The 25,510-nt window shown below is 37.3% G+C and overlaps 1 protein-coding gene across 1 annotated transcript in view; it reads right to left on the bottom strand.

The window, feature by feature from the left end:
* Positions 1–25,510, bottom strand: part of ABCB5 (ATP binding cassette subfamily B member 5) — a 114,562-nt gene that overhangs the window by 54,835 nt on the left and 34,217 nt on the right. Inside the window, exon 14 of the mRNA XM_065938846.1 lies at positions 2,338–2,499. Coding sequence (XP_065794918.1) covers positions 2,338–2,499 — 162 coding nt within the window. The remainder of the gene's footprint in view (positions 1–2,337; positions 2,500–25,510) is intronic.

Here is a 25,510-nt window from a genome sequence, read left to right as displayed (position 1 = left end):
ATTGGATAACAAAGAACAGTAATATATTAAAATTTATTACACCAATAATAGTTCTAAGTACTTTACATGAATGAACTCATTTAATGTTACTATTATTTTCCTCATTTTAGATATTAGAAAACTGAAGGACAGAGAATTTAAACAACTTACTCACTGTCCTAAATCTACTATGTGGCAGAGTAAGGATTTCCACTTGATGTGTCTACAGAGCTCATGACTGTAACCATTTTGCTGTGCTGCTTTAGCAGCATTAACTTTGTAATACTTATGAAAATCATAAATTATCATAAACTGATTCATTTGGACACTACAGGCAATGGTAGCAAATAAATCCATCCAGTGTTTCAGAACTGTGTTACTGTTTATGCAGATATCATGTATGTTATGCTTACTATATACAGTTCCCAGAATTTAGAGTTGTTCATTGAGTATTAATATTTAAAATTATATTATTAAAGCAGAATGAACATTATTTTAGACAATCATAGAGTACTAATCCATTCTGAATAAGGTTTTGAATAAAATTTTTACACAGTTATACATAAAGACTCCATTTTTGTTTTCCTTACATTGAGGAACTCTTTAACCTCATACCTAAAAATGGAGTTTTAGTTTGGCTATAATGAAAAAAGTGTTGCTTCAAAGAAAGATCTCAGTGTAGTAGTTTTTAAGAATCTTAAAATAGGGTTAGTTTGACTACAATTATTTCCTTTTATTTTTTATAATTATTAGCTTGAAGATATTGAAATTCATAAATTTTTACATTTACTATGGAATGACAATCAGGTGAATTCAGCTGGCAAATAACACATAAAATTTATCTTTAAAGAGGAATATGGCCTAACAGGAAATAAAATTGAAATAAAGAAATTTTAAAATTAATCAATGTGAGATGACATTTTCAAACTTTTTATTTTCTCTCTCTCTTTTTTTAAAACGATCTTTGCTTTATAGGTTGTGTTTAAAAATCCTTCATTCTAGCATTTGGAGAAAGCTGGGGTTTGAAATTTTAAGTTTTGTGAGATATAGGCTCATAGCTTTCTAAATTTCCTAATTTGTGAAATAACAATGTTGATATAAAAAATATAGTCAGAAAGTTAAAGAAGTAAAATAAACCATAAAAAAGGTTAATATTAGTTGCCTGCAGAAGACCCCTTGGAAAGAGCGCTGCCTTCTTGACTAAGAGAAGAAGGCAGAATGAAGAAGACAGCTAGAGCCTAATCACTACCACTTATGTTAATGTGCCCTAATAAAAAACTGTGAAATTCAGTAGGGTAGATCACATGACATGCAGAAATTTGGATCCCAAATTTGGGATTTGTCAGCATGCCCCAGTATTGTCATATATCCTCCTGATTACCTAACATGAGCTTTCTGGTGTACCTGTGATAATGTGGTATCTACGCAGTATGTATATGTATTATACATCCTTTCATTTAGCAGATATTTTTTGAGTGCCCATTGTATGCTAGGCACTGAGTTAGGTGCTTCCTACACAGGAAGTCTTAATCTTTACATGGTCTGATCTTCATTATCCAAATTTTCCATTATTCCCACAACACTTATTATTACTTAAGGAAGACTGGTCTCCTTTCTGTTGATCTGCAAACCAAGTTCCTTCTTACTTCCATATTACCTAGATTTCTCCTCCTTACCCTCCTGCTTGCCTTCAAGATTTCGTCACAAATACTTTCATGGGATTCATGTCTCCATTAATCTTGCTTCTTATTTCTACAGCTTGTAGCATCTGTATGCATGATTCTGCATTTTACCTCTGTAGCTGAGTTTTAAGCCTTTAAGTAGGAATTGTGCGTTATAGTTCTTTGTGTTTTAACAAAAAGATCACAACATACAGAGTTAGATTTTTCTGGATCTGCCACATACAAACTTTGAAGCCTATTCACTATCTGCATGGCAAATATTAGATAAAAATACTATGTGTGTGTGTGTGTGTGTGTGTGTGCATGTGTGTATATATATATTGGAGAAGGCAATGGCAACCCACTCCAGTATTCTTGCCTGGAAAATCCCAGGGATGGCGGAGCCCAGTGGGCTGCTGTCTATGGGGTCACACAGAGTCAGACATGACTGAAGCAACTTAGCAGCAGCATATAAATATATATATACACACACAGTAATTAGTTCTTTAACTTTCATCATTATCTATAACAATGCTGAGGATATTAGACACACCGAATTTCTTAACTAAGGAACTATTAATATTCTTGATTGCCTCATGAAACATGAGATAATAATTCAGAACTTCTGTTTCCTAGCATGGGATGATCTCTGAGAAGTTAAAATATGCAAACATAACATATGTCATGTGAACATTACCTGTGACATTGCAAGTGAATAATATAGACCCTGTTTTGCCATTAACTCAGCATGTGTCCCTTTTTCCACCACCATCCCATCTTTTATGGTCACAATCACATCTGCACTTCGGATAGTGGAAAGCCGGTGAGCTACTACAATTGTAGTCCGACCTTTGCTTGCCTATAAAGCAATAAGCATAGAAAATGAATGTTAGTAGGAATAATAAACTCAGAATATTCAGGAAAATTTCTTATACTATTATTTAAGCATAAAAGAATCTTACCTTTGGATATAGAAATTTGAAAACTTTAACTGATTTGAAAGGCCAATAGAAATTAAAATGAAAAAGCAGGAAGTTAGATTCCAAACTGTTGAATTTATAAAACCATAGTAGGGCTTCCCTGGTAGCTCAGTGTTAAAGAATCCATCTGCCAATGCAGGAGACATGGGTTTGATCCCTGGTCTGGGAAGATCCCACAGGCTGCAGAGCAACTGAGCCTGTGCTCCACAACTTTTGAGCCTGTGCTCTAGGGTCCGTGAGTCACACCTACTGAACCCTCGCACCCTAGAGCCCACGGTCAGCAAGAAGAGAGGCCACCACGAAGAGAGCCTATGCACAGCAACGAGACACAGCCCCTACTCACTGCAGCTGCTCGCACAGGAAAGCAAGCCCAGTTCAGCCAAAAATAAATGAAAAAATACTTAAAAACACACTGACACAGTATCTTAGAGCTGAAAAGGAAACCAAAGACTAATCTGAGCCACCTAACAACAGCCTGGCTATCAGTAACTAAAAGTAACTAATTATTTTATTTTTCATCTCTAAAAGGAAGGTACAGATTCAAGATAATATATGTTTTTAACTTTTTAACAAGTACTATATACATACAGAAAAATGTAGCACAGCAAATATAGCTAAAATTTTAGAATAAACTTATATGTAGTGTAATCTATAAAAATATTGAATCACTATGTTGTACAACTGAAACTATATAATATTGTAAGTCAAGTATATGTCAGTAAAGTTTTCTTTAATGGCTAGAATGGTAAATTTAATGTCATGTATATTTTACCAGTGTTCCTTCTTGTCATGACCTCAACAACATTCTAATAATCAGACTGTAATTATTATTCAAAGCATCTAAACTTGTATCACAGTTAAGCCACACCTTCTGTCACATAGATTAGATAGAGTAGTTATTACTGCCCTCAGCAGGCCTACCCCTGTTTTAGATCTTTTTAAAAAATAGTATGAGATAATATGACTGGCACCAAATTGCCCTTGATGTTTTTAGTTTGAAAGCGGATCATCACACTGCAAGCGGATCATCACACTGAATGAATAGCTAAGCAAACAATAAACTAGGAATGGAACCCACTGTTTCAATTAAAACTCACAATACAGTTACTCTGACATATATATTGATGGACTTAATGTTGTTGTTTAGTTGCTAAGTTGTGTCTGACTCTTTTGTGACCCTGGGGACTGTAGCCTGCCAGGCTCCTCTGTCCATGGGATATTCCAGGTAAGAATACTGGAGTGGGTTGCCAGTTCCTCCTCTAGGAGATTTTGCTGACCCAGGAATCAAACCCATGTCTCCTGCATTAGCAGGCGGATTCCTTACCACTGAGTCACCTGGGAAGTCCAACTTCCTGTATTATGTACAAATGGCAAACAATCTCATATATAGACTATAAAGTATACCATGCTTATAAAGGAAAGTTTAATTTTCAATAATTTCTTCATCATTTGTGTTCTCTGGAGTCACAGTTCCTAGGTTTCAGCCTTTTTTCTGTCACTTTTTGGGTCTGAGATCTTAGACTAGTTCCCTCATTTATTAAGTGGGGGAAATTATGCTACCTATATTTTAGGGTTATCGTGCAGATTAATATTCTTGGTGAAGTGAAGTGAAAGTGAAAGTTGCTCAGTTGTGGAAGTATACTAATGCAAGATTTTTTACTATATGAGAGGTACCAGTATTTTTGGTACCATGCCTCAAAGATGGAAATTTTGCTGTAAGTAATAGCTTTTATACTATTAACTGTTTTCAGGCAGCAGACCCTTGACTATTTACTGAGGGCAAGCCCAATGTATTAACAGCATGGGGTTTATAACACATGCATAAGTGTATAACATATGTGTATTATTATTGTGCATGCTCAGTTGCCCCAGTCATGTCTGACTCTTTGTGACCCCATGGACTGTAGCCCGCCAGGCTCCTGTGTCCTTGGAATTTTCCTGGCAACAATACTGGAGAAGATTGCTATTTCCTACACCAGGGGATCTTCCCAACCCACGTCTCTTGCATCTCTTGCTAGAAAATAATAATAATAATAGCTTGAAGGCCAGCAAGGGAGGAATGGAAGTAAGCTTTTTACCATACGTGAGGTGATGTAATGTCATTTGAGGGTAGATGGTGATAAGTTAAAGGTATATACTCTAAACCCTAAACCTATCACTGAAATAAAAAAGAGAGCTAATATAGTTATAAAAGAGATAAAATGGAATCATAAATAGTATTCAGTTAATCCATGTAAAGGGAGAACATGAGGAAAATAGAAACAAGAGTAGAAAAAACAGCAAAGATTATTTAAATTGGGTGGTTTAGTCGTTAAGTCATTTCCAACTCTTGTGACCCCATGGACTGTATCCTGCCAGGCTCCTCTGTTCACGGTGTTTTCCAGGCAAGAATCCTGGAGTGGTTTGCCATTTCCTTCTCTAAGGGATCTAATAATCACAGTAAATGTAAATAGTCTAAATGCCCCAAAGATTGTCAGACTGAGTATACCACCAAGACCCAACTGTATGCCAACCACAAGGAACACATTTCTAAAATCAAGACACAAATAAGCCTACAGTAAAGGGTGGAAAAAGACACACCTGCTAACGTTGAGTCAAAGAAAGCTGGAGCGGACTGTGTTATCAGTATCAGACAAAGAAAACTAAGGAGCAAAGCATATAGCCAGATATATAAAGGAGTATATTCCATAATGATAGAGGGATCAATTAATCAAGAAGACCGAGCAATCCTGAATGTTTATGTACATCACAACAGTGTTCCAAAATATGTGACACCAAAATGGACGCAACTGAAAGGACAAGTCCAATTCACAATGAAAGATGGATAATTCAGTAACTCTTCCTCAATAATTTATAAAGCGAGTACACAGACTTTCTGTAAGGATAAAGAAGACTTGAATAACACTATCAACCACTTTCCTATAATCAGTATTCATAGAACATTTGATCAACAACAGCAAATGCACATTATTTCCAAGTTTACACAGAATATTTACCAAGATAGACCATATTCTGTGTCATAAAACATCTTAATAAATTGAAAATATTCATCATACAAAGTATGTTCTCTGACCACAATAGTATTAAATTAAAATTTAATACAGAAAGATCTCTGGAAACTCCCTAAATACTTGGAAACCAAATATTTCTCAAGTAAATGACCTCAGAGTCAACCTAAGAAAACAAAAAGGGAAGAGAAAGTTAAACACAAAGTAAGCAGAAGAAAGGAAATAATTAAGATTCAAGCAGAAACAATTAAATATAAAAGGAGGAAAATAAGCCAAAAAGAGAGACATCAGTATAAGAGAGACCAAAGATACACCCATACATATATGGAAAAACTGATTTTCTACAAAGATGCAAAGGTAATTCAGTGCAGAAATAAACAGTCTTTTCAACAAATATTGCTGGAACAGTTGAAAGTTCATGTGCAAAGAAAATAAAACAAACAAAAATAAAACAAACTTCAAACCATACATGCCACTGTGTACAGAAATTAACTCAAAATTGATCATAAACCTAAATATAAAAACTAAAACTATAATATTTCTTGAAGAAAAAGTATGGAAATAATATTTTCGATCTTGAATTTGGCTAAAAATTTCTTAAGTAGAACACTAAAAGCTTGATTTATAAAGGGAAAAAGTTTATCAACTAAACTTCTTCAAAATCAAAGGCTTCTGTTCTTTGGAAGATACTAAGAGGATGAAAAGACAAGTCTCAGACTAAAGAAATATTTTCCAGTTATCTGATAAAGTCCTTATAATCAGAATGTAAAGAATATATAAAGAACTCTCAAAACAAGACAAGAAATCAAATGACCAATCAAAAAATGGTATGCAGTCACTCAGTCGTGTCCAACTCTTTATGACCCCATGAATCGTAGCACACCAGGCCTCCCTGTCCACCACCAACTCCCGGAGCTTACTCAAACTCATGCCCATCGAGTCGGTGATGCCATCCAGCCATCTCATCCTCTGTTCTCCCCTTCTCCTCCTGCCCCCAATCCCTCCCAGCATCAGGGACTTTTCCAATGAGTCAACTCTTTGCATGAGGTGCCCAAAGTATTAGAGTTTCAGCTTCAGCATCAGTCCTTCCAATGAACAACCAGGACTCATAGTCATCAGTAAAATTCAAATAAAAATAAAAATAAAGAACCACTAAACAGTTGTAAAATTAATATGCCTGGATATTAAAGTGTTGGCAAATATGTGGAGTAGCAGGAATTCTCATATAGCTGATAAATATCTTTTACTATTGTGATTATGTAAATATTATTTAATTCCATTGTATCATGATTGTTCGACAGAAAATAATAGAATTCTATACCACTAAAACTAACATTTAATAGAAAAACTTATAACAATTTTTAAAAATCCAGATGCACACTATAATTATCTTGGAATTTTTTGAAAAATGCAAATGCCTGGGTATTATTTCTTTTTTCCAAAGCTCCAGGTATGATTTTAATGAGTAGCCATGTTTGAAAATTGGATTATATGAAAATCTTTTATTTTTATCTAGTTTGTTTCACTTTTACTATTTCATATTCAGTGCTCATATTGCATTTAGTTTATGTTTTCCAATTTCTCCATCTTTTCTTTGTTGTTCTTTCTCAAGTCTTTATCAAGTGTAGTAGAAAAGCTTTCATATCCCCACACATGTATATAAATACTATGTATAACATATATTTTAGAAAACATGAATTTTTGCTTAGCTAAAGAATTTGACATTTTATACTTGTTATACTAAGTATAAACAGAATGTTAGATTTCTAATTTATATTCACTCAAAACTTTGATATAGTTCCATTTATTCTGGCATCTAGTATACTGCTAAAAGTCTAGAAAGTTTATTATTTTAGTGTTTAAAAAAATCTGAATGAGGCTAGAAACTTCTAATCTGATTCCAAGAATATAAAGAAATACCATGTTGTAAAAAAAAAAAAACCCAGAAATTAACATGTGATACAGTAATACTAACTAAAGTATAGATTTTGTTCAAATTTCACTGAGCAACTTCACCTGCATTCGACTAATTCTAAGTTCTCTCTTCATTTTTATTGTTACAAATATTTTCTAATTTTCCTTGTTATGGCTCCTTAGATATTTAATTTGAAAGTGGATATTTAATTTCCAAATACACAGGGTTTTAAAGTATACTTGATATTAATTTCTCATTTAAATGCTTTCTTCTCTGCAATTGCCCTCTTGGTTTTTTCAGTCTTTTAACTTTATCGAACTAAAGAGCCTCTTGATCAAAGTGAAAGAGGAGAGTAAAAAAGTTGGCTTAAAACTCAACATTCAGAAACTAAGATCATGGCATCTGGTTCCATCACTTCATGGCAAATAGATGGGGAAACATTGGAAACAGTGGTTGACTTTATTTTTCTGGGCTCCAAAATCACTGCAGATGGTGACTGCAGCCATGAAATTAAAAGATGCTTACTCCTTGGAAGGAAAGTTATGACCAACCTAGATAGCATATTAAAAAGAAGAGACTTACTTTGCCAACCAAGGTCTGTCTAGTCAAGGCTATGATTTTTCCAGTAGTCATGCATGGATGTGAGAGTTGGACTATAAAGAAAGCTGAATGCCGAAGAACTGATGCTTTTGAACTGTGGTGTTGGAGAAGACTTTTGAGAGTCCCTTGGGCTGCAACGAGATCCAACCAGTCCATCCTAAAGGAGATCAGTCCTGAAGGTTCACTGGAAGGACTGATGTTGAAACTGAAACGCCAATACTTTGACCACCTGATGCAAAGAACTGACTCTTTGGAAAAGACCCTGATGCTTGGAAAGACTGAAGGTGGAAGGAGAAGGGGATGACAGAGGATGAGATGGTTGGATGGCATCACTGACTCAATGGACATGAGTTTGGGTAAACTCCGGGAGTTGGTGATGGACAGGGAGGCCTGGCATGCTGCAGTCCATGGGGTCGCAAACAGTCAGACATGACTGAGTGACTGAACTGAACTGAATTTGATTGAGTCTTTCAATGGCTAAGTCAAGGATCTGTCTTGGTAAATGTCATATTGTAGTTGAAAATATGTGGGTTATTTTTGAATATTTTTTGATATTGCTTTCTAACATAATTCCACAGTGATAAGAGAATAGACTATCATTTCAATATCTTTTAGGTCATACATTTTTTGCATCTTGTTTATATTCCTGGATATGTTCCAGGGTCTCCTGGTTTATAGTTTATGGGAAGTTGAATAGAATTTGTATCCTGCTGTTGTGTGAAAATTGTGTAAATCTTAATTATGTTGAGTTGGTTCACAGTGCTTTTCAGGTCTACTATATCCTTCTACTTCTCTGTCTATTGATTCTATTAATTTTTGGGAGTTTGATATTGAAACACCAATAAAAATCTTAATTTATCTACTTAAAAATAATTGTAATATATAGTGGAACTATATGTAACTTTGTTCTGCTGCTTCCAAGTCTCTTGTAAATGCATTATCGTATTTTCCTAACAAAAGAAAAACAAAAAAGAAAGAAGAAAAAAAGGTATCTATGAAAAGAAAAGAATATAAAAGGAAAATAGTTTGGCACTTAATGAAAAACTTAAACATACTCCTACTATAAGATTCACCCATTCAAATTTTAGGTATTTACCTAAGAGAAACAAAAGTGTATGCCCACAGAAAAAAATGACATATGGATGTTCAGAGCTGCCTTATCTGTTAATAGTCAAAACCTGCAAACAAACCAAATAACTCAAATGGGCATCAATACCAATAACTCAACTGTGTTATATCTATATAATGGAACACCATCCACCAATGAAAAGGAACTAATATATCCCACCACATGGATGAGTCTCAAAACAATCAACTGAGTGAAAGAAGCCAGATAAGAACACACACTATAGAGCTCTAGAAAATGCAAACCACTCTACAGTTCAGTTCAGTCGCTCAGTCGTGTCTGACTCTTTGTGACCCCATGAACTGCCGCACGCCAGGCCTCCCTGTCCATCACCAACTTCCAGAGTCCACCTAAACCCATGTCCATCAAGTCAGTGATGCCATCCAACCATCTCATCCTCTGTCGTCTCCTTCTCCTCCTGCTCTCAATCTTTCCCAGCATCAGGGTCTTTTCAAATGAGTCAGCTCTTCGCATGAGGTGGCCAAAGTATTGGAGTTTCAGCTTCAGCATCAGTCCTTCCAACAAACACCCAAGACCTTTAGGATTGACTGGTTGGATCTCCTTGCAGTCCAAGGGACTCTCAAGAGTCTTCTCCAACACCACAGTTCAAAAGCATCAATTCTTTGGTGCTCAACATTTTTTATAGTCCAAGTCTCACATCCATACACAACCACTGGAAAAACCATAGCCTTGATTGGATGGATCTTTGTTGGCAAAGTAATGTCTCTGCCTTTTAATATGCTGTCTAGATTGGTCATAACTTTTCTTCCAAGCAGTAAGCATCTTTTAATTTCATGGCTGCAATCACTATCTGCAGTGATTTTGGATACCCCAAAAATAAAGTCAGCCACTGTTGCCACTGTTTCCCCATTTATTTACCATGAAGTGATGGAACCAGATGCCATGATCTTAGTTTTCTGAATGTTGAGCTTTAAGTCAACTTTTTCACTCTCCGCTTTCACTTTCATCAAGAGGCTCTATTAGTTCCTCTTCACTTTCTGCCATAAGGGTGGTGTCATCTGCATATCTGAGGTTATTTATATTTCTCCCGGCAATCTTGATTCCAGCTTGTGCTTCCTCCAGCCCAGCATTTCTCATGATGTACTCTGCATATAAGTTAAATAAGCAGGGTGACAATATACAGCCTTGATGTACTCCTTTTCCTATTTGGAACCAGTCTGTTGTTCCCTGTCCAGTTCTAACTGTTGCTTCCTGACCTGCATACAGAGTTCTCAAGAGGCAGGTCAGGTGGTCTGGTATTCCCATCTCTTTCAGAATTTTCCACAGTTTATTGTGATCCACACAGTCAAAGGCTTTGGCATAGTCAATAAAGCAGAAATAGGTGTTTTCCTGGAACTCTCTTGCTTTTTGAATGATCCAGCGGATGTTGGCAATTTGATCTCTGGTTCCTCTGCCTTTTCTAAAACCAGCTTGAACATCTGGAAGTTCACGGTTCACGTATTGCTGAAGCCTGGCTTGGAGAATTTTAAGATTTATTTTACTAGTGTGTGAGATGAGTGCAATTGTGTGGTAGTTTGAGCATTCTTTGGCATTGCCTTTCTTTGGGATTGGAATGAAAACTGACTTTTTCCAGTCCTGTGGCCACTGCTGAGTTTTCCAGATATGCTGGCATATTGAGTGTAGCACTTTCACAGCATCATCTTTCAGGATTTGAAATAGCTCAACTAGAATTCCATCACCTCCACTAGCTTTGTTCATAGTGATGCTTCCTAAGGCCCACTTGACTTCACATTCCAGGATGTCTGGCTCAAGGTGAGTGATCACACCATTGTGATCATCTGGGTCGTGAAGATCTTTTTTGTACAGTTCTTCTGTGTATTCTTGCCACCTTTTCTTAATATCTTCTGCTTCTGTTAGGTCCATACCATTTCTGTCCTTGATTGTGCCCATCTTTGCATGAAATGTTCCTTTGGTATCTCTAATTTTCTTGAAGAGATTTCTAGTCTTTCCCATTCTTTTGTTTTCCTCTATTTCTTTGCATTGATCGCTGAGGAAGGCTTTCTTTTCTCTCCTTGCTATTCTTTGGAACTCTGCATTCAAATGGGAATATCTTTCCTTTTCTCCTTTGCTTTTTGCTTCTCTTCTTTTCACAGCTATTTGTAAGGCTTCCTCAGACAGCCATTTTGCTTTTTTGCATTTCTTTTTCTTGGGGATGGTCTTGATTCCTGTCTCCTGTACAATGTCACAAACCTCTGTCCATAGTTCATCAGGCACTCTGTCTATCAGATCTAGTCCCTTAAATCTATTTCTCACTTCCACTGTATAATCATAAGGGATTTGATTTAGGTCATACCTGAATGGTCTAGTGGTTTCCCCTACTTTCTTCAATTTAAGTCTGAATTTGACAATAAGGAGTTCATGATCTGAGCCACAGTCAGCTCTCGGTCTTGTTTTTGCTCTATAGTTTTTGCTGTATAGTGGCAGCAAACAAATCAGTGGCTGTCAAGAGTCAAAGAAGGTTAGAGGGGTTGGGATGGATGGATTACAAAAAGCATGTGAAAATATTGTGACTGATTGACAAGTTTGATTGTGGTGATGGTTTCATAGGTATACATATATGCCCAAACTTTTCCAATTGTATACTTTAGTATGTGCAGTTATTGTAAGTCAAAAAACTGTTAATAAAGAAAGTTGCATGATATTATGCCAATAAAATGAAAAAGTGAACTGAGTAGCGACTGCATCGTAGGTAGGAAGCTTTCTTTTTCTTAACTTCAGCAAAGTCTGATAATGGGCACTGTGAGTTTCTATGGATGATATTTATGTAACATACTCTGTAGTAGGAGAGAGGTCTAAGTACTACAGTGCCTAATGCTTCCTCCATTTTTCATATTGCCAAATACACAGACTTTTTATTCAACTATTGAGTGGATAATATTTAGACAATGAATTTTTATTGTTTGCTTGGTTTTCCTCAGCTTCTTATTTACTTTTATGTTGTAATTCTAAACCTTTCTTATATGGAAGCATCCTTATGAATGGTATAAAAGATTAGTAAAAAATGTAATGAGACTTTTTAGCTTCTTTAAATAAACTTTTAATTTTAGAATAGTTTTAGACTTACAGAAAATTTGCAAAGGTATTACAGTATCCACATATCTGCACATAGGATACTCCAGTATCATCATCTGATAATTCTATAGTGCATGTGTCACAACTAATAAACTAATATAAACTACATTATTTTTAACTAGACTCCAAATTTTATTCAGATTTCCTTAATTTTTACTCATTATCCTTTTTTTCTGTTCCAGGATATCACATTGCATTTAATCATCAGGACTCCTTAAGATCCTCTTGACTGTGACAACTTTTCAGATTGTTCTTATTTTTTATGAACTTGACAGTTTTGAGGAATATCTAGGAATATCTATCACATACTTGGTAGAAGGGCCCTCAGTTTGGGTATGTCTGATGTGTCTAGTTTTTAGGGGCAAGGTATTCAGCTTATACTGATCCCACTTCTCTCATTCAAACTTGGAGACCCTAGGAATTAACAACAGTATCTTAAAAGAGAATGTTAATAATGTTGTTAAGTGGATATGATTTAGAACTATCACCACAAAGGCGAAAACACCCAGACACCCAGGTTTCTGGTCTATATTGCTCCCATTTATTCAGTTACTTTTCCATGAGGTTATAAATGTTATTTCCTAAAAGCAACAGAGTTCAAACCTTATTGATAAAGCTATGTTATGAATTAGTTCAATGATTTTCACAGTACTATTAAATATTTCTTAAACAAATTAATGTATATGAAATTTAATTAAAAATATGAAAGGGCACATATAACACCTCATGTTCAAAGGAGAATGTGGGGAGAGAGAATGTTGTAAAATCAAAGTTTGAAGATTGCAGCTAGAAGAGGTCTGAGAATGGTGTGCAGCCTCTTGAGACAGAGTCAGAATCACAAGGTTTCCTTATCAGGTTTGTCTAGTCCTTCTTTTCTTCAAAGAGGGACTCAGGCATTTTTACACACATATATTCTTGTATTTCTTCATATATTAGGCATTACATATGGTGTGGGTGTACTTATTCTGAGAAAGTTCATACTGTTGTCTGACACCTGAAAACTGACACTAAGAGATAACCATTTCTGCACTGATGTTCCCCCAACAGGAATGGCCTGTTGATACACATGTGTATCATCTTTACTCTGTCAGAATCCTGACGTAAACTACAAACATTTGATTAATGTATATATTATGTTGGGACTTGCCAGGTGACACAGTGGTAAAGAATGTGCTTGCCAATGCAGGAGACTTGAGTTCCATCCCTGGAAGATTCCCTGGAGGAGGAAATGGCAACCTGCTCTAGTACTCTTGCCTGGGAAATCTCATGAACAGGGGACCCTGGCAGGCTACAGTTCATGGGGTTGCAAAGAGTAGGACACAACTGAGCACAAGTACGTATATTATGTTACAATTAATTTATGATATCATGAATCAGAATCTGAGTATTTCAAACAAATTACAGAAATACATAATACTTTAAAAGGGAAAAACTGCTCCAAAGGCCTATAAAATGGAGCCTGCAAGCATCATGGTATGCACTTAAGGTACCCTAAAGTACACTGTGTGTGTATGTGCAGGTGCTCAGTGGTATCTGACTGTTTGTGACCCCACGGACTGCAGCCTGCAGACTCCTCTGTCCAAGGGATTTTCTAGGCAAGAATACTGGAGTAGGATGCCATTTCCTACTCTAGAGGGTCTTCCTGACCCAGGGATCAAACCTGAGTCTCTTGAGTCTTCTGTATTGGCAGGCAATTCTTTACCACTGTGCCACCTGGGAAGCCCATAAAGCACAATTTCACTACAAGAATACAATTTCACTCTATCATAAGTGTGACCTAAAACTCATATATGAACCATAAGGAACAAAAAAAAAATTTGGCACTAATCATTTCAGACTTAAAACAGAGAAGAGATTTTGGAAGCCAAGGCCTCTTAGAAAACTGATTGAAGAAGTTTGAGCTGATGCTTTGTCTTTTAGCAGTAATTACTGTATAGATGGGCCTTCCCTTGTGGCTCAGCTGGTAAAGAATCCGCCTGCAATGTGGGAGACCTGGGTTTGATCCCTGGGTTGGGAAGATCCTCTAGAGAAGGGAAAGGCTACCCACTCCAGTATTCTAGCCTGGAGAATTCCATGAACTTGTATAGTCCATGGGGTTGCAAAGAGTCAGACACAACAGAGCGACTTTCACTTCACTGTAAAGATAAGGAAGGTAGTGCAATTCATTCCACACTTTTTTCAGATGCTTAGGTGTAGTTGATTTTCAATATGTCATTGTTGCTATTATTCCTTCTAGAAAGTAATGAATTTCCTAGCATTTCCTCTGTTCCTTCACAGTATGTACAAAGCAGAAAGACAAACCATTAGGTATTTGACCAAAGAAAGGTCAACAGAATGATTTCTACTTGATACTTTGCTGGCATTTTCAGATTACTTCACAATTTCATGCACAACCATAAATCATCAGGTAATTAGCTTGGATTTTGAAAGACAGTGTGCTTTAAAACATCTCTCCCAGAATTGCTAGGGTAGAGATAAGGGCCTGAGGAGGTCAGCTAGCTTCTCACCATTGGCAACCACAGGGCTTGAACAAGAGTGAGCAGCAGGAAAAGAAGGGAGAAAAATAAAAAGTTGTGAGCATTTGAGAGGGCCTGCATTTGACTGCTGGGTCAATTAACAGGGGTAATAGACTCTCTGGAGAAGCCTGTAAACAGAGTTCTAGTGTCTAACAGTAAGCGTGATGTAAGAAACCTACGGAACCACAAGTTTTCACTGACTGCCTCCTAGAAGATTGCCTCAGGTGGACTTGGGGCCCACTGATGACAGGTGCTCCATGACCCAGGCCTGTGGTCTTCAGACTCTTTTTCTTTAAGATGAAAAATACTTTCATCAAATGAAAGCACACAGAGAAATTTTATATGTTTAAATAAACAATACAGATTTAAATAAACAAAACAGATTAATGAGTAACTCCTCTGTATGAACTGTTGACCATAGCTCTACCCACTCATCCTACCCCACCTCCCCACCTTCTTCCACACCTCAAGAGGTTTCTGTAAAACTCAAGTACTTCAAAAACAAAGTCTGACAAACCTCTCACTACTCTTTTGCAAATTTCCATCTTTTTTAGCTACCAAATTTTAACTCATCTGCTATAAGAGGTTCTATATATGGGCTTCCCTCATAGCTCATAGTGAGTAAAAGAGGTAAAGAATTTGCCTGCAATGCGGGAGTCCTGGGTTCGATCCCTTCGTTGGGAAGATCCCCTAGAGGAGGAAATGACAACTCACTCCAGTATTCTTGCCCAGAGAATCCCATGGACAGAGGAGCCTGGCAGGCTACAGTCCATGGGGTCACAAGAGTCACACACAACTTAGTGACTATATGTATGTATATATGTATTGTAGTTATACGGGAAACACAGGATTTTGGAAGTCTTAACTACCTCATTATGATGTTGAGAGTCCATTGGCTTGGTGTTCTTCTGGGTCAATATCAGTTCCACAGCTAAACAATAAGAATTTACTGTCCCGTCTCATCACCTGTCCAAGAATGCTTTCTCTTTTGTAAAATGTGGTGATGAAAAGAAAAATATTAAGCACTTAGAAGCTATATATAATAAGGGACTCACCTCCTGCCCAATCTCTTTCTTTCAACTTGCATGTGAATATGTATGTATGCTTAGGTTAAGACCCTTTAGAAAGGAAAACACATTCAAAATCTAAATTCTGCTGAGTTGAAGCCATATGGACTACCTAGTTAGTAACTTGGAATAGGACTCTATAGTACAAAATTTTCTTTTTATATCCTAGAATCTCTTCATTATGACTTCTAAATAACTTAACAACTTGGCAATTGAAGATAATAAAATTCTTTATAATCACTTAATACTTTTTTCCTTCTTTTAACTTTCTTTTTTTTCTTTTAACTTTATTAACAAGCTAACATTTGTGGATAAACTTACAACAAAAAGTAAATGAAAAAGTAAACAGTGAATAAGAAGAGAAAATGTTACAATAGTTAGCTCATCTTTTTTCTAAGAGGAAATAAAGTCTAACCTAGCTCAGAGCACTGACCAAAAAACAATACATTAAAGAAGTCTTATTTGCTAACAGTTGGAACCAGAGAACAGTTACCAACATCCATTGGATCACAGAAAAAGCAGAAAAACTCCAGAAAAACATTTGCTTCATTGACTACCCTAAAACCTTTGACTGTGTGGATCACAACAAGCTGTGGAAATTTGACAAGAGATGGGAATAACAGACCACCTTACCTGCCTCCTGAGAAACCTGTATGCAGGTAAAGAAGTAACAGGTAGAACCAGACATGGAACAACAAACTGGTTCCAAATTGGGAAAGGAGTATGTCAGACTGTATACTGTCACCCTGCTTATTTAACTTATATGCAGAGTACATCATTCCGAATGCCAAGCTGGATGAAGCACAAACTGGAATCAAGACTGCCGGGAGAAATATTAATAATCTCAGATATGCAGATAACACTGCCCTTATGGCAAAAAGTGAAGAGGAACTAAAGAGCCTCTTGATGAAGCTGAAAGAGGGGAGTGAAAAAGCTGGCTTAAAATTTGACATTCAAAAAACTAAGATCATGGCATCTAGTCCCATCACTTCATGGCAAATAGACAGGAAACAATGGAAACAGTGACAGACTTAATTTTCTTGGGCTCCAAAATCACTGCAGACAGTGACTGCAGCCACAAAATTAAAAGACGCTTGCTCCTTGGAAAAAAAGCTATGACAAATCTAGGCAGTGTATTAAAGAGCAGAGATATTACTTTGCCGACAAAGGTTCATATAGTCAAAGCTGTGGTTTTTCCAGTAGTCATGTACAGATATGAGAGTTGGACCATAAGTAAAGCTGAGCACTGAAGAATTGATGCTTTTGAACTGTGGTGTTGGAGAAGACTCTTGAGAGTCCCTTGGACTGCAAGGAGATCAAACCAGTCAGTCTGAAAAGAAATCAACCCTGAATATTTATTGGAAGGACTGAAGCTGAGGCTGAAACTCCAGTATTTTGGCCGCCTGATGCGAAGAGCTGACTCATTGGAAAAGACTCCGATGCTGGGAAAGATTGAAGGCAGAGGGAGAAGGGGACAACAGAGGATGAGATGGTTGGATGGCATCACCAACTAAATGGAGATGAGTTTGAGCAAACTCTGGGAGCTGGTGAAGGACAGGGAGGCCTGGCGTGCTGCAGTCCATGGAGTCACAAAGAGTCAGACACCACTAGGCAGTTGGACAACAAGAAAAACAAGGAAAATCAATATCTTATATGGAAGTTTTCCTTATTTGTGGGGGAAGACAAAGCTTAGGAATAATTAAATTCACAGAAATCACTAAGATAACTATCCATATCATGAGAAATATTTTCATATATTTTAAAGGTTTCTTACTATGTTTTTTAAAGACTTTGAAGTATCCTGATAAGTAAAAATGATTTAAATTCATTTGTGGAAAAAAATTTACTAGCCATATATACAATAGGATCAAAATAAGCAACTTAAAAAGAAAAAACAAGTTTATTATAATCTCAGATGGGAGTCTCAATTTGGGGTACAGTCTGAGTTTCTTTTCGAAGAAGGCAGTATGGTTTGGAAAGAAGATAGTTTCTTTTTAAATGCTGGCAAAATATACATAACATGAAATTTACCATTCTAACCATTAAAAATTTTTTTATTGACATATTCTTGACCTACAAATTATATTAGTTTCAGTTATATAACATAGAGATATAATATTTTTATAGATTGTATTCCATATAAACTTATAAATTAAAAAATATTAGCTATATTTGCTGCGTTGTCACTGTGTGTTGTGCATTTTTAAGGTTAAAGTCCTCCTGGATTTGAGTGGTCAATTTTGTCTGTGTCACTATTCTTCTATGCTCAGACTTAGATCATTCCTCTTCTGTGTAGTAAAATAACACAAAAATTTAAACTAATTTTAACATTTTTAAGTGGACTTTAGTGGTTTCAGGTATATTCACATTGTTGTGCAACCATCACTGCTGTCTACTTCTAGAACTTTTTCTTCATCCCGTACTGAAACTCCATACCTTTAAACTATAACTCCCGAGTCCCCCTTTCCCTTTAGCCCCTGGTAACCTCTACTCTACTTGCTATGGATTTTACTATTCTAGGTGTCTAAGATAAGTGTTAATCAGACAATGCTGTCTTTTTGTGTCTGTCTTGTTTCTGTGAGCATGTGTCTTCCAAGGTCATCCATGTTACAGAACACATCAGAACACTCTTCAGTCTTAAGACAGAGAACTATTCCACTGTGTATACTTTCCATGTTTTGATCCTTCATTCATTTGTCAATGGATATTTGTGTTGTTTCCACCTTTTGTGAATGATGGTACTGTGAATGCTGGCATGCACATATCTGTTTGAGTTCCCACTTTTAATTCTTTTTGGTTATATCCAGAGGTGGCTTCCCTGGTGGCTCAGAGGGTAAAGAATCTGCCTGCAATGTAGGAGACCCAGGTTTGATCCCTGGGTTAGAAAGATCCCCTGGAGAAGGAAAGGAAACCCACTCTAGTATTCTTGCCTAAAGAATCCCATGGACAGAGGAGCCTGGTGGGCTAAAGTCCATGGGGTTACAAAGAGTTGGACATGAACATGACTGAGCAACTTTCACTTACTCACTTCACCCAGAAGTGAAATTGCTGGATCATTTAAGTAAGTTCATAAGAGGCTAGATTTGAAGAGCAATCTGGTTTCAAATTTAGCCTCAAGTTCTAGCAGATCAATGAGGCAATATACCATGACGGCAATATACCATGGTGGTGCACTCAATATGCCAGCAAATTTGGAAAGCTCAGCAGTGGCCACAGGACTGAAAACCAATTTTTCATACCAATCCCAAAGAAAGGCAATGCCAAAGAATGTTCACTACCACACAATTGCCTTCATCTCACACGTTAGCAAAGTAATGCTCAAAATTCTCCAAGCCAGGCTTCAACAGTATGCGAACCGTGAACTTCCAGATGTTCAAGCTGGATTTAGAAAAGGCAGAGGAACCAGAGATCAAATTGCCATCATCTGTTGGGTCATCAAAAAAGCACGAGAGTTCCAGAAAAACATCTACTTTTGCTTTATTGATTATGCCACAGCATTTGATTGGGTGGATCATAATAAACCATGGAAAATTCTTAAAGAAGTGGGAATATCAGACCACCTTACCTGCCTCCTGAGAAATCTGTATGCAGGTAAAGAAGTAACAGGTAGAACCAGATATGGAACAACAAACTGGTTCTAAATTGGGAAAGGAGTATGTCAGACTGTATACTGTCACCCTGCTTATTTAACTTATATGCAGAGTACATCATTCTGAATGCCAAGCTGGATGAAGCACAAACTGGAATCAAGACTGCCGGGAGAAATATTAACAATCTCAGATGTGCAGATAACACTGCCCTTATGGCCAAAAGTGAAGAGGAACTAAAGAGCCTCTTGATGAAGCTGAAAGAAGGGAGTGAAAAAGCTGGCTTAAAACTTGACATTCAAAAAACTAAGACCATGGCATCTAGTCCCATCACTTCATGGCAAATAGACAGGAAACAATGGAAACAGTGACAGACTTAATTTTCTTGGGCTCCAAAATCACTGCAGACAGTGACTGCAGCCATGAAATTAAAAGACATTTGCTCCTTGGAAGAAAAGCTATGACCAACCTAAAAAGCAGACATATTACCTTGCTAACAAAGGTCTGTCTAATCAAAGCTATGGTTTTTCCAGTAGTCATGTATGAATGTGAGATTTGGATTATAAAGAAAGCTGAGCACCGAAGAATTGATGCTTTTGAACTGTGGTGTTGGAGAAGGTTCTTGAGAGTCCCTTGGACTGCAAGGAGATCCAACCAGTCCATTCTAAAGGAAATCAGTCCTGAATATTCATTGGAAGGACTGATGCTGAAGCTGAAACTCCAATACTTTAGCCACCTGATACAAAGAACTGACACATTTGAAAAGACTCTGATGCTGGGAAAGATTGAAGGCAGGAGGAGAAGGGGACAACTGAGGATTAAATGGTTGGACATGAGTTTGAGTAAGCTCTGGGAGTTGGTGATGGATAGGGAAGCCTGGCGTGCTGCTGTCCATGGGGTCGCAGAGTTGGACACGACTGAGCAACCGAACTGAACCATGGGGGTTACATGGATGAGCTAGAGGGCTGACTGGGTCCATGTTCTGGCCTCACTGCTTCCTAGCTATTACTCAACCTCCCTGTGCTGCAGTTTACACATCTGTGAAACAGGAGAATAAATGTACAACTTTCACTGGGTTCTTGTAAGATTAGTTTTTCTTATTCATCTGTTCCATTATTACACTTAAAATAATGACTTATGAATGGCTTCAGGGGGTCTATGAACCCCTCAATATTATACATAAATCTTAGTGTACAAGTGCATTTGCAGATTTTTGGGAAAATTTACAGTAGTTTATTTTTCCCTTTCTTAGTCAGATTCTCAATGGGCCCTTGATCTATCAAATGGGGAAAAACACTATTCTAAAAGGAGTTAGTGGCCTATAACTTAACACCAAGGCTTATGCATGTGAGCTTGATTAAGCAAGTTTGTAAAATGTCTCATGATGCTTTGGGATGAGGTATTATCTATGTTACCTTTGTTTTCCCAATTAAATTGAGCCAAGGAATTTCCCTTGTAGAAATTCCCTTTCTGTTCCCAACTATTAACAAATAGTTTTAAAAACAGGGAGGGCAGAAAGAAAAAGATCAAAAGTATTTCCAATTCCACATATAAAGAGAAAGATATTTAACACAGACACACCAAAACGTATGTGTGTGTGTATGTATTGGTGTGCATCTGTGTGTGTAATATAATTAACCTCACTTCTTGGGGTTTAATTTAATAAAGTAGTCCACAGCTTAATATAATATACCAACTTACTTATTAATTCTCCAAGTAGTATAAATATAATGCAAGGGACTTCAGAGGAAGACCAACAGAATGCATCATATTAGAAACAGAAATGATGATAAAGAAAAGCCCATGGTTGTTGCAACAAAATAGCTCAGACTCTTCAAAGAATAAAGCTGTGATGAAAACCCATCTTTCATAATCAGCAAAGGGCCTTTTTAAAGGTTCTCCACTGAGGTGGTATAGCTGAACCTCCCTTAATAATTATTCCTTAGATTTGCATACAGCTTTTAACATTTCAAAGAGCTTTCACAGGCTTAATTCTAAAATCAACATGGGCTTTCTCTGCTTCCCCAGGGGCTTGCAGGTGTTCATGCCTCCTCATAGTAGGACAGCTTGGAAGCCTGCTGCATTGGCATACCAGGCCCAAACCAGCAGCAGAGTAAAGCTCCATCGCTGTTGTACAGATCTTTATCCACTGATCCTAAATCCTCCTCTTGAACAAGATTAGTGAAGCAAAACTAGATGGTAGCAAGCCTAAACTACAAAAGTCCAGAAAAGAGCACTTCAGGCCTTGAAACTCTTCTCTATCACAGTCATCCAAACACTATTCAACAAATATTTATTGACTGTCTAATGAGGGCCAGGCATTGTTCTATTGCTGAGTATGCTGCAGTTAACTAATCAATGCCTTTGATAATAGAGAGCAGATGTTTTAGTAGAGGAGAGTAGATATTCTAGTAGGGGAAGAGAGAAAATAAACAAATATGTGTATCATATACTAGCTGACATAAAGGGCTATGGTATGTTTAAGGGGTACCCAATGTGGGACAGAGTGGTAGGATGTGAGGTTCCAGAAAGAGCCTGGTGCCCAACTCCATAGAACCTAATAGCTTCTGTAAGGAGCTTGGTTTTTACTTAGAGTGAGAAGAAAAGGAGCCATTGAAGGGTTTGAAGCAGAAGGGCAACATGATCAAATTTACATTTTAGTAATATTGTCTGCGTGCTGTGCTGAGAACAGACTGAAGTGTGTAGTATGCGAGATGCCATGTTACGTGTTAGTCGCTCAGTAGTGTCCAACTCTTTGTGACCCCATGGACTGTAGCCTGCCGGGCTCCTCTGCTCACGAGATTCTCCAGGCAAGAGTACTTGAGTGAGTTGCCATTTCCTTCTCCAGGGGGTCTTCCCAACCCAGGGATTGAACCTGGATTCTTTACCATCTGAGCCACCAAGGAAGCCCGTGGGAGATAGCTATTGCAATAATCCAAGTAAGGACAATAGTAATATTTCCCTCATGCCCATTTTCAGTCAAAACCCACCCTCTTCCTCCAGTAAACTACTGATTTGATTTTTTTTTATCACTATAGATTAGTTTTGCTGGTTCTAGAGCTTCATACAAAAGGAAGATGATGGGGTAATGGAGAGGAGGGGTTGGGAGGATATCTGAAGGCTGGGTATGGAAGGAGGTGGATGCTGCATTCACCAGTTAGAAATAATACATTTTATTGTTCCCTCTTTGTTGGCTAGTGGTTTACATGATATTTTGAGCTATAAAAATCTGTTAACTGCTGTGGATTAGGCTGTATCATGCCACAGGGTTCTAGAATTTATAGACAGATGTCTGAGCAGAAATGAGACCTGTTGGATGCCCTACCCTGTTTAGGTGGGACCTCTTTAAAGCTTGGTTCCACAATCACCATCTGTGTAGTGGGTATACAGAATTCTCATGGCACTGGACTGTTCATAGCATTTCCTGTATTTTAACTTTTCCTTTCGTGTGTGTGTGTGTGTGTGTGTTAAGTCGCTGCAGTTGTGTCCAACTCAGTGCGACCCTATGGACTGCAGCCTGCTAGGCTCCTCTGTCCAAGGAATTCTCCAGGCAAGAATACTAGAGTGGGTTGTCATGCCCTCCCCCAGGGGATCTTCCCAACCCAGGGATCGAACCCAGGTCTCCTGCGTCTTCCACATCAGAGGCAGATTCTTTACCACTGAGCCACTGGGGAAGCCCCAACTCTCCTCTGCACCACACGCCAATTAAATACCAAGGCATATATATTTAACGAGCTGTCACCCCATAATAACCATTTACCCTCACCTCACAAAAGATCAGCGAAGTCTCCTTATAGTTTCACACCTATACATCTCTATAACGCTGATTTAATTACACACTTTAAAAACTGGAAAAGAGTAACAGTAATTGAAATTTTGAAATATATACTTGGAATAATCAGTTACAAGCATTTTGTATTTTTATCTTTTACCTTATGATATAGATTTCATTTCAAGCAGTAGAAAAAAATATTGATTAGTTTATCATGACTCTAAGCAACTATTTACAGTAAGTCCCTCCTGCAAGTTGTGAACTTTCAAAGATGTTTCTTATGTCCAATCATGTAAGTTAGTTCACATGTCTGGTATATATCATCACTTGTGTGCATTCTCTACAAGTGGTTGTGCTTTACTATACGATACTATATAGAGTACAGTATCTTTATTTCAAGCCAATGATGTCTGGAAGCAAGGGTAAAAGCAGAGGTGATATAGCTGGTACTGTACCATACTTTTCAAGATACTGTACTGTAAGATTAAAAATGTTTTATTTTTTGTGTTTGTTTGTTTTTAATGAATTTGTTGTGTGAAAAGTATTATAAACCTATTACAGTGTAGCACTATATAGCCAATTGTATTAGTTGGGTACCCAGGCTATCTTCGTTGGATTTACTAACAAACTGGACTTAAAAATGCACTCTCAGCATGGAACCTGTTCATATGTAGGGGACTTACTGTATTTTTAAAAGTCTGAATGAGTTTTGATTGCCTGAAGTGATTAATATATCGAATCAAAAGGCAATGGGCACAACATTTAACCTGAAAACAACTTCAGAGCCTAGTATAATATTAAAAAAAATCTTATATATGTATGTTGATTATATTTCAATAAAACTAGAAAAGTTATGTAATTTGAGACAGTTAAATCTAATGATTTTTTAGTACATTCAAGCCTTAAGTAACTGAACATCACCATTAGTATACACAATTTGAGTGTATTCTAGAAATAGAGCCCTGTCTTAGTTATTAAGTGTTAAGAAATGAATAGAGTATGAGTCATGCTTTTGAGGAAATTATCATTTCTTCACCAAAACGAACCAAATTGGCAAAGTGTCTACAATGAACGTGGATTTTCATATTATTTATTTTATGAAAATAAGAAATATGAGCAAATTGTGGTACTCTTATCATGTGAGGTGGAAACAAGGTAAAAATTTATAAACTCTGATTTGCAAGTTGATAATAGTAGGTACTAGATTTTTCAATAATCGGTTGAGACTCTGGTTGCCAGTGTCCATATCTAGTCATGCAAACTCAGTATTTAAAAAGAAAAGTCTGTAATTTTCTTAGAAAAACACAACCCATTTTTAGAGAAGGACAAAGTAAAAAGTGCCATTAAGCCTTCTAAAGGGTTTGAAGACCATGACTGCAAAGAGGGTTTGGCTATTGGAAAAAGTATTCTATAGTTTTTCATGACACCACCACTAACTACCTTTCCAGATGCAGTGCATTTTGGTAAAATGCCAATTCTGCATTGTGGCCACGAAGCATATTTAGCAGCTTATAGTGAGTAGGGGGCTTCGTTACTCAGCAGTAACGAATCTGCCAGCAATGCACGAGCCGTAGGAGATGTGGGTTCAATCCCTGGGTTGGGAAGGTCCTCTGGAGGAGGGTATGACAACTCACTCCAGTATTCTTGCCTGGAGAATCCCACGGACAGAGGAGCCTGGCAGGCTATAGTCCTTAGGGTCTGAAAGAGTCGGACACGACTGAAGCGACTTAGCATGCATCCACACAGTGAGTAGGAAGGCAGCATCAGGGCCTTAGGGATGTTGAAGGAGGATGGTCAAGGTCAAGGCAAACCACATGGTATACTTCTCCACTTGAAGTGAAATTAAGTTAAAATGAGTACTCTGGGATTACCCTAGAGAGGAAAAAATGGTCAGAGAAGAGAACCCCATAGCTGTATATGGAAGAGACAAAGGGTGGATGTGATTATAATTGTGGTAGGGGTATGGAGTTACCCTGGGGAGGTGGAAAGTGTAGACCTGTTGGAATGGGATGCAGACCTATATATATGGGATGATTGCTTGGTTATGAGCCTCATATATATTTTTAACACCAAGCATAGCATCTTCTTTTCTCCTCCAAATCACTTCCTATAAACATTACCGAAGTTTTTACAAGGATGAACACTCTGCATTCATAACTTAAGGAGGGCTCTGAAATGAATAAATAACCCACTGTGGAGTCATACT

The sequence above is a fragment of the Muntiacus reevesi genome, chromosome 6 (genome assembly GCF_963930625.1).
Source record: "Muntiacus reevesi chromosome 6, mMunRee1.1, whole genome shotgun sequence".
NCBI lineage: Eukaryota > Metazoa > Chordata > Mammalia > Artiodactyla > Cervidae > Muntiacus > Muntiacus reevesi.
The sequence above is the reverse complement of the archived record's forward strand: the minus strand, read 5'-3'. Positions and strand labels throughout refer to the sequence as shown.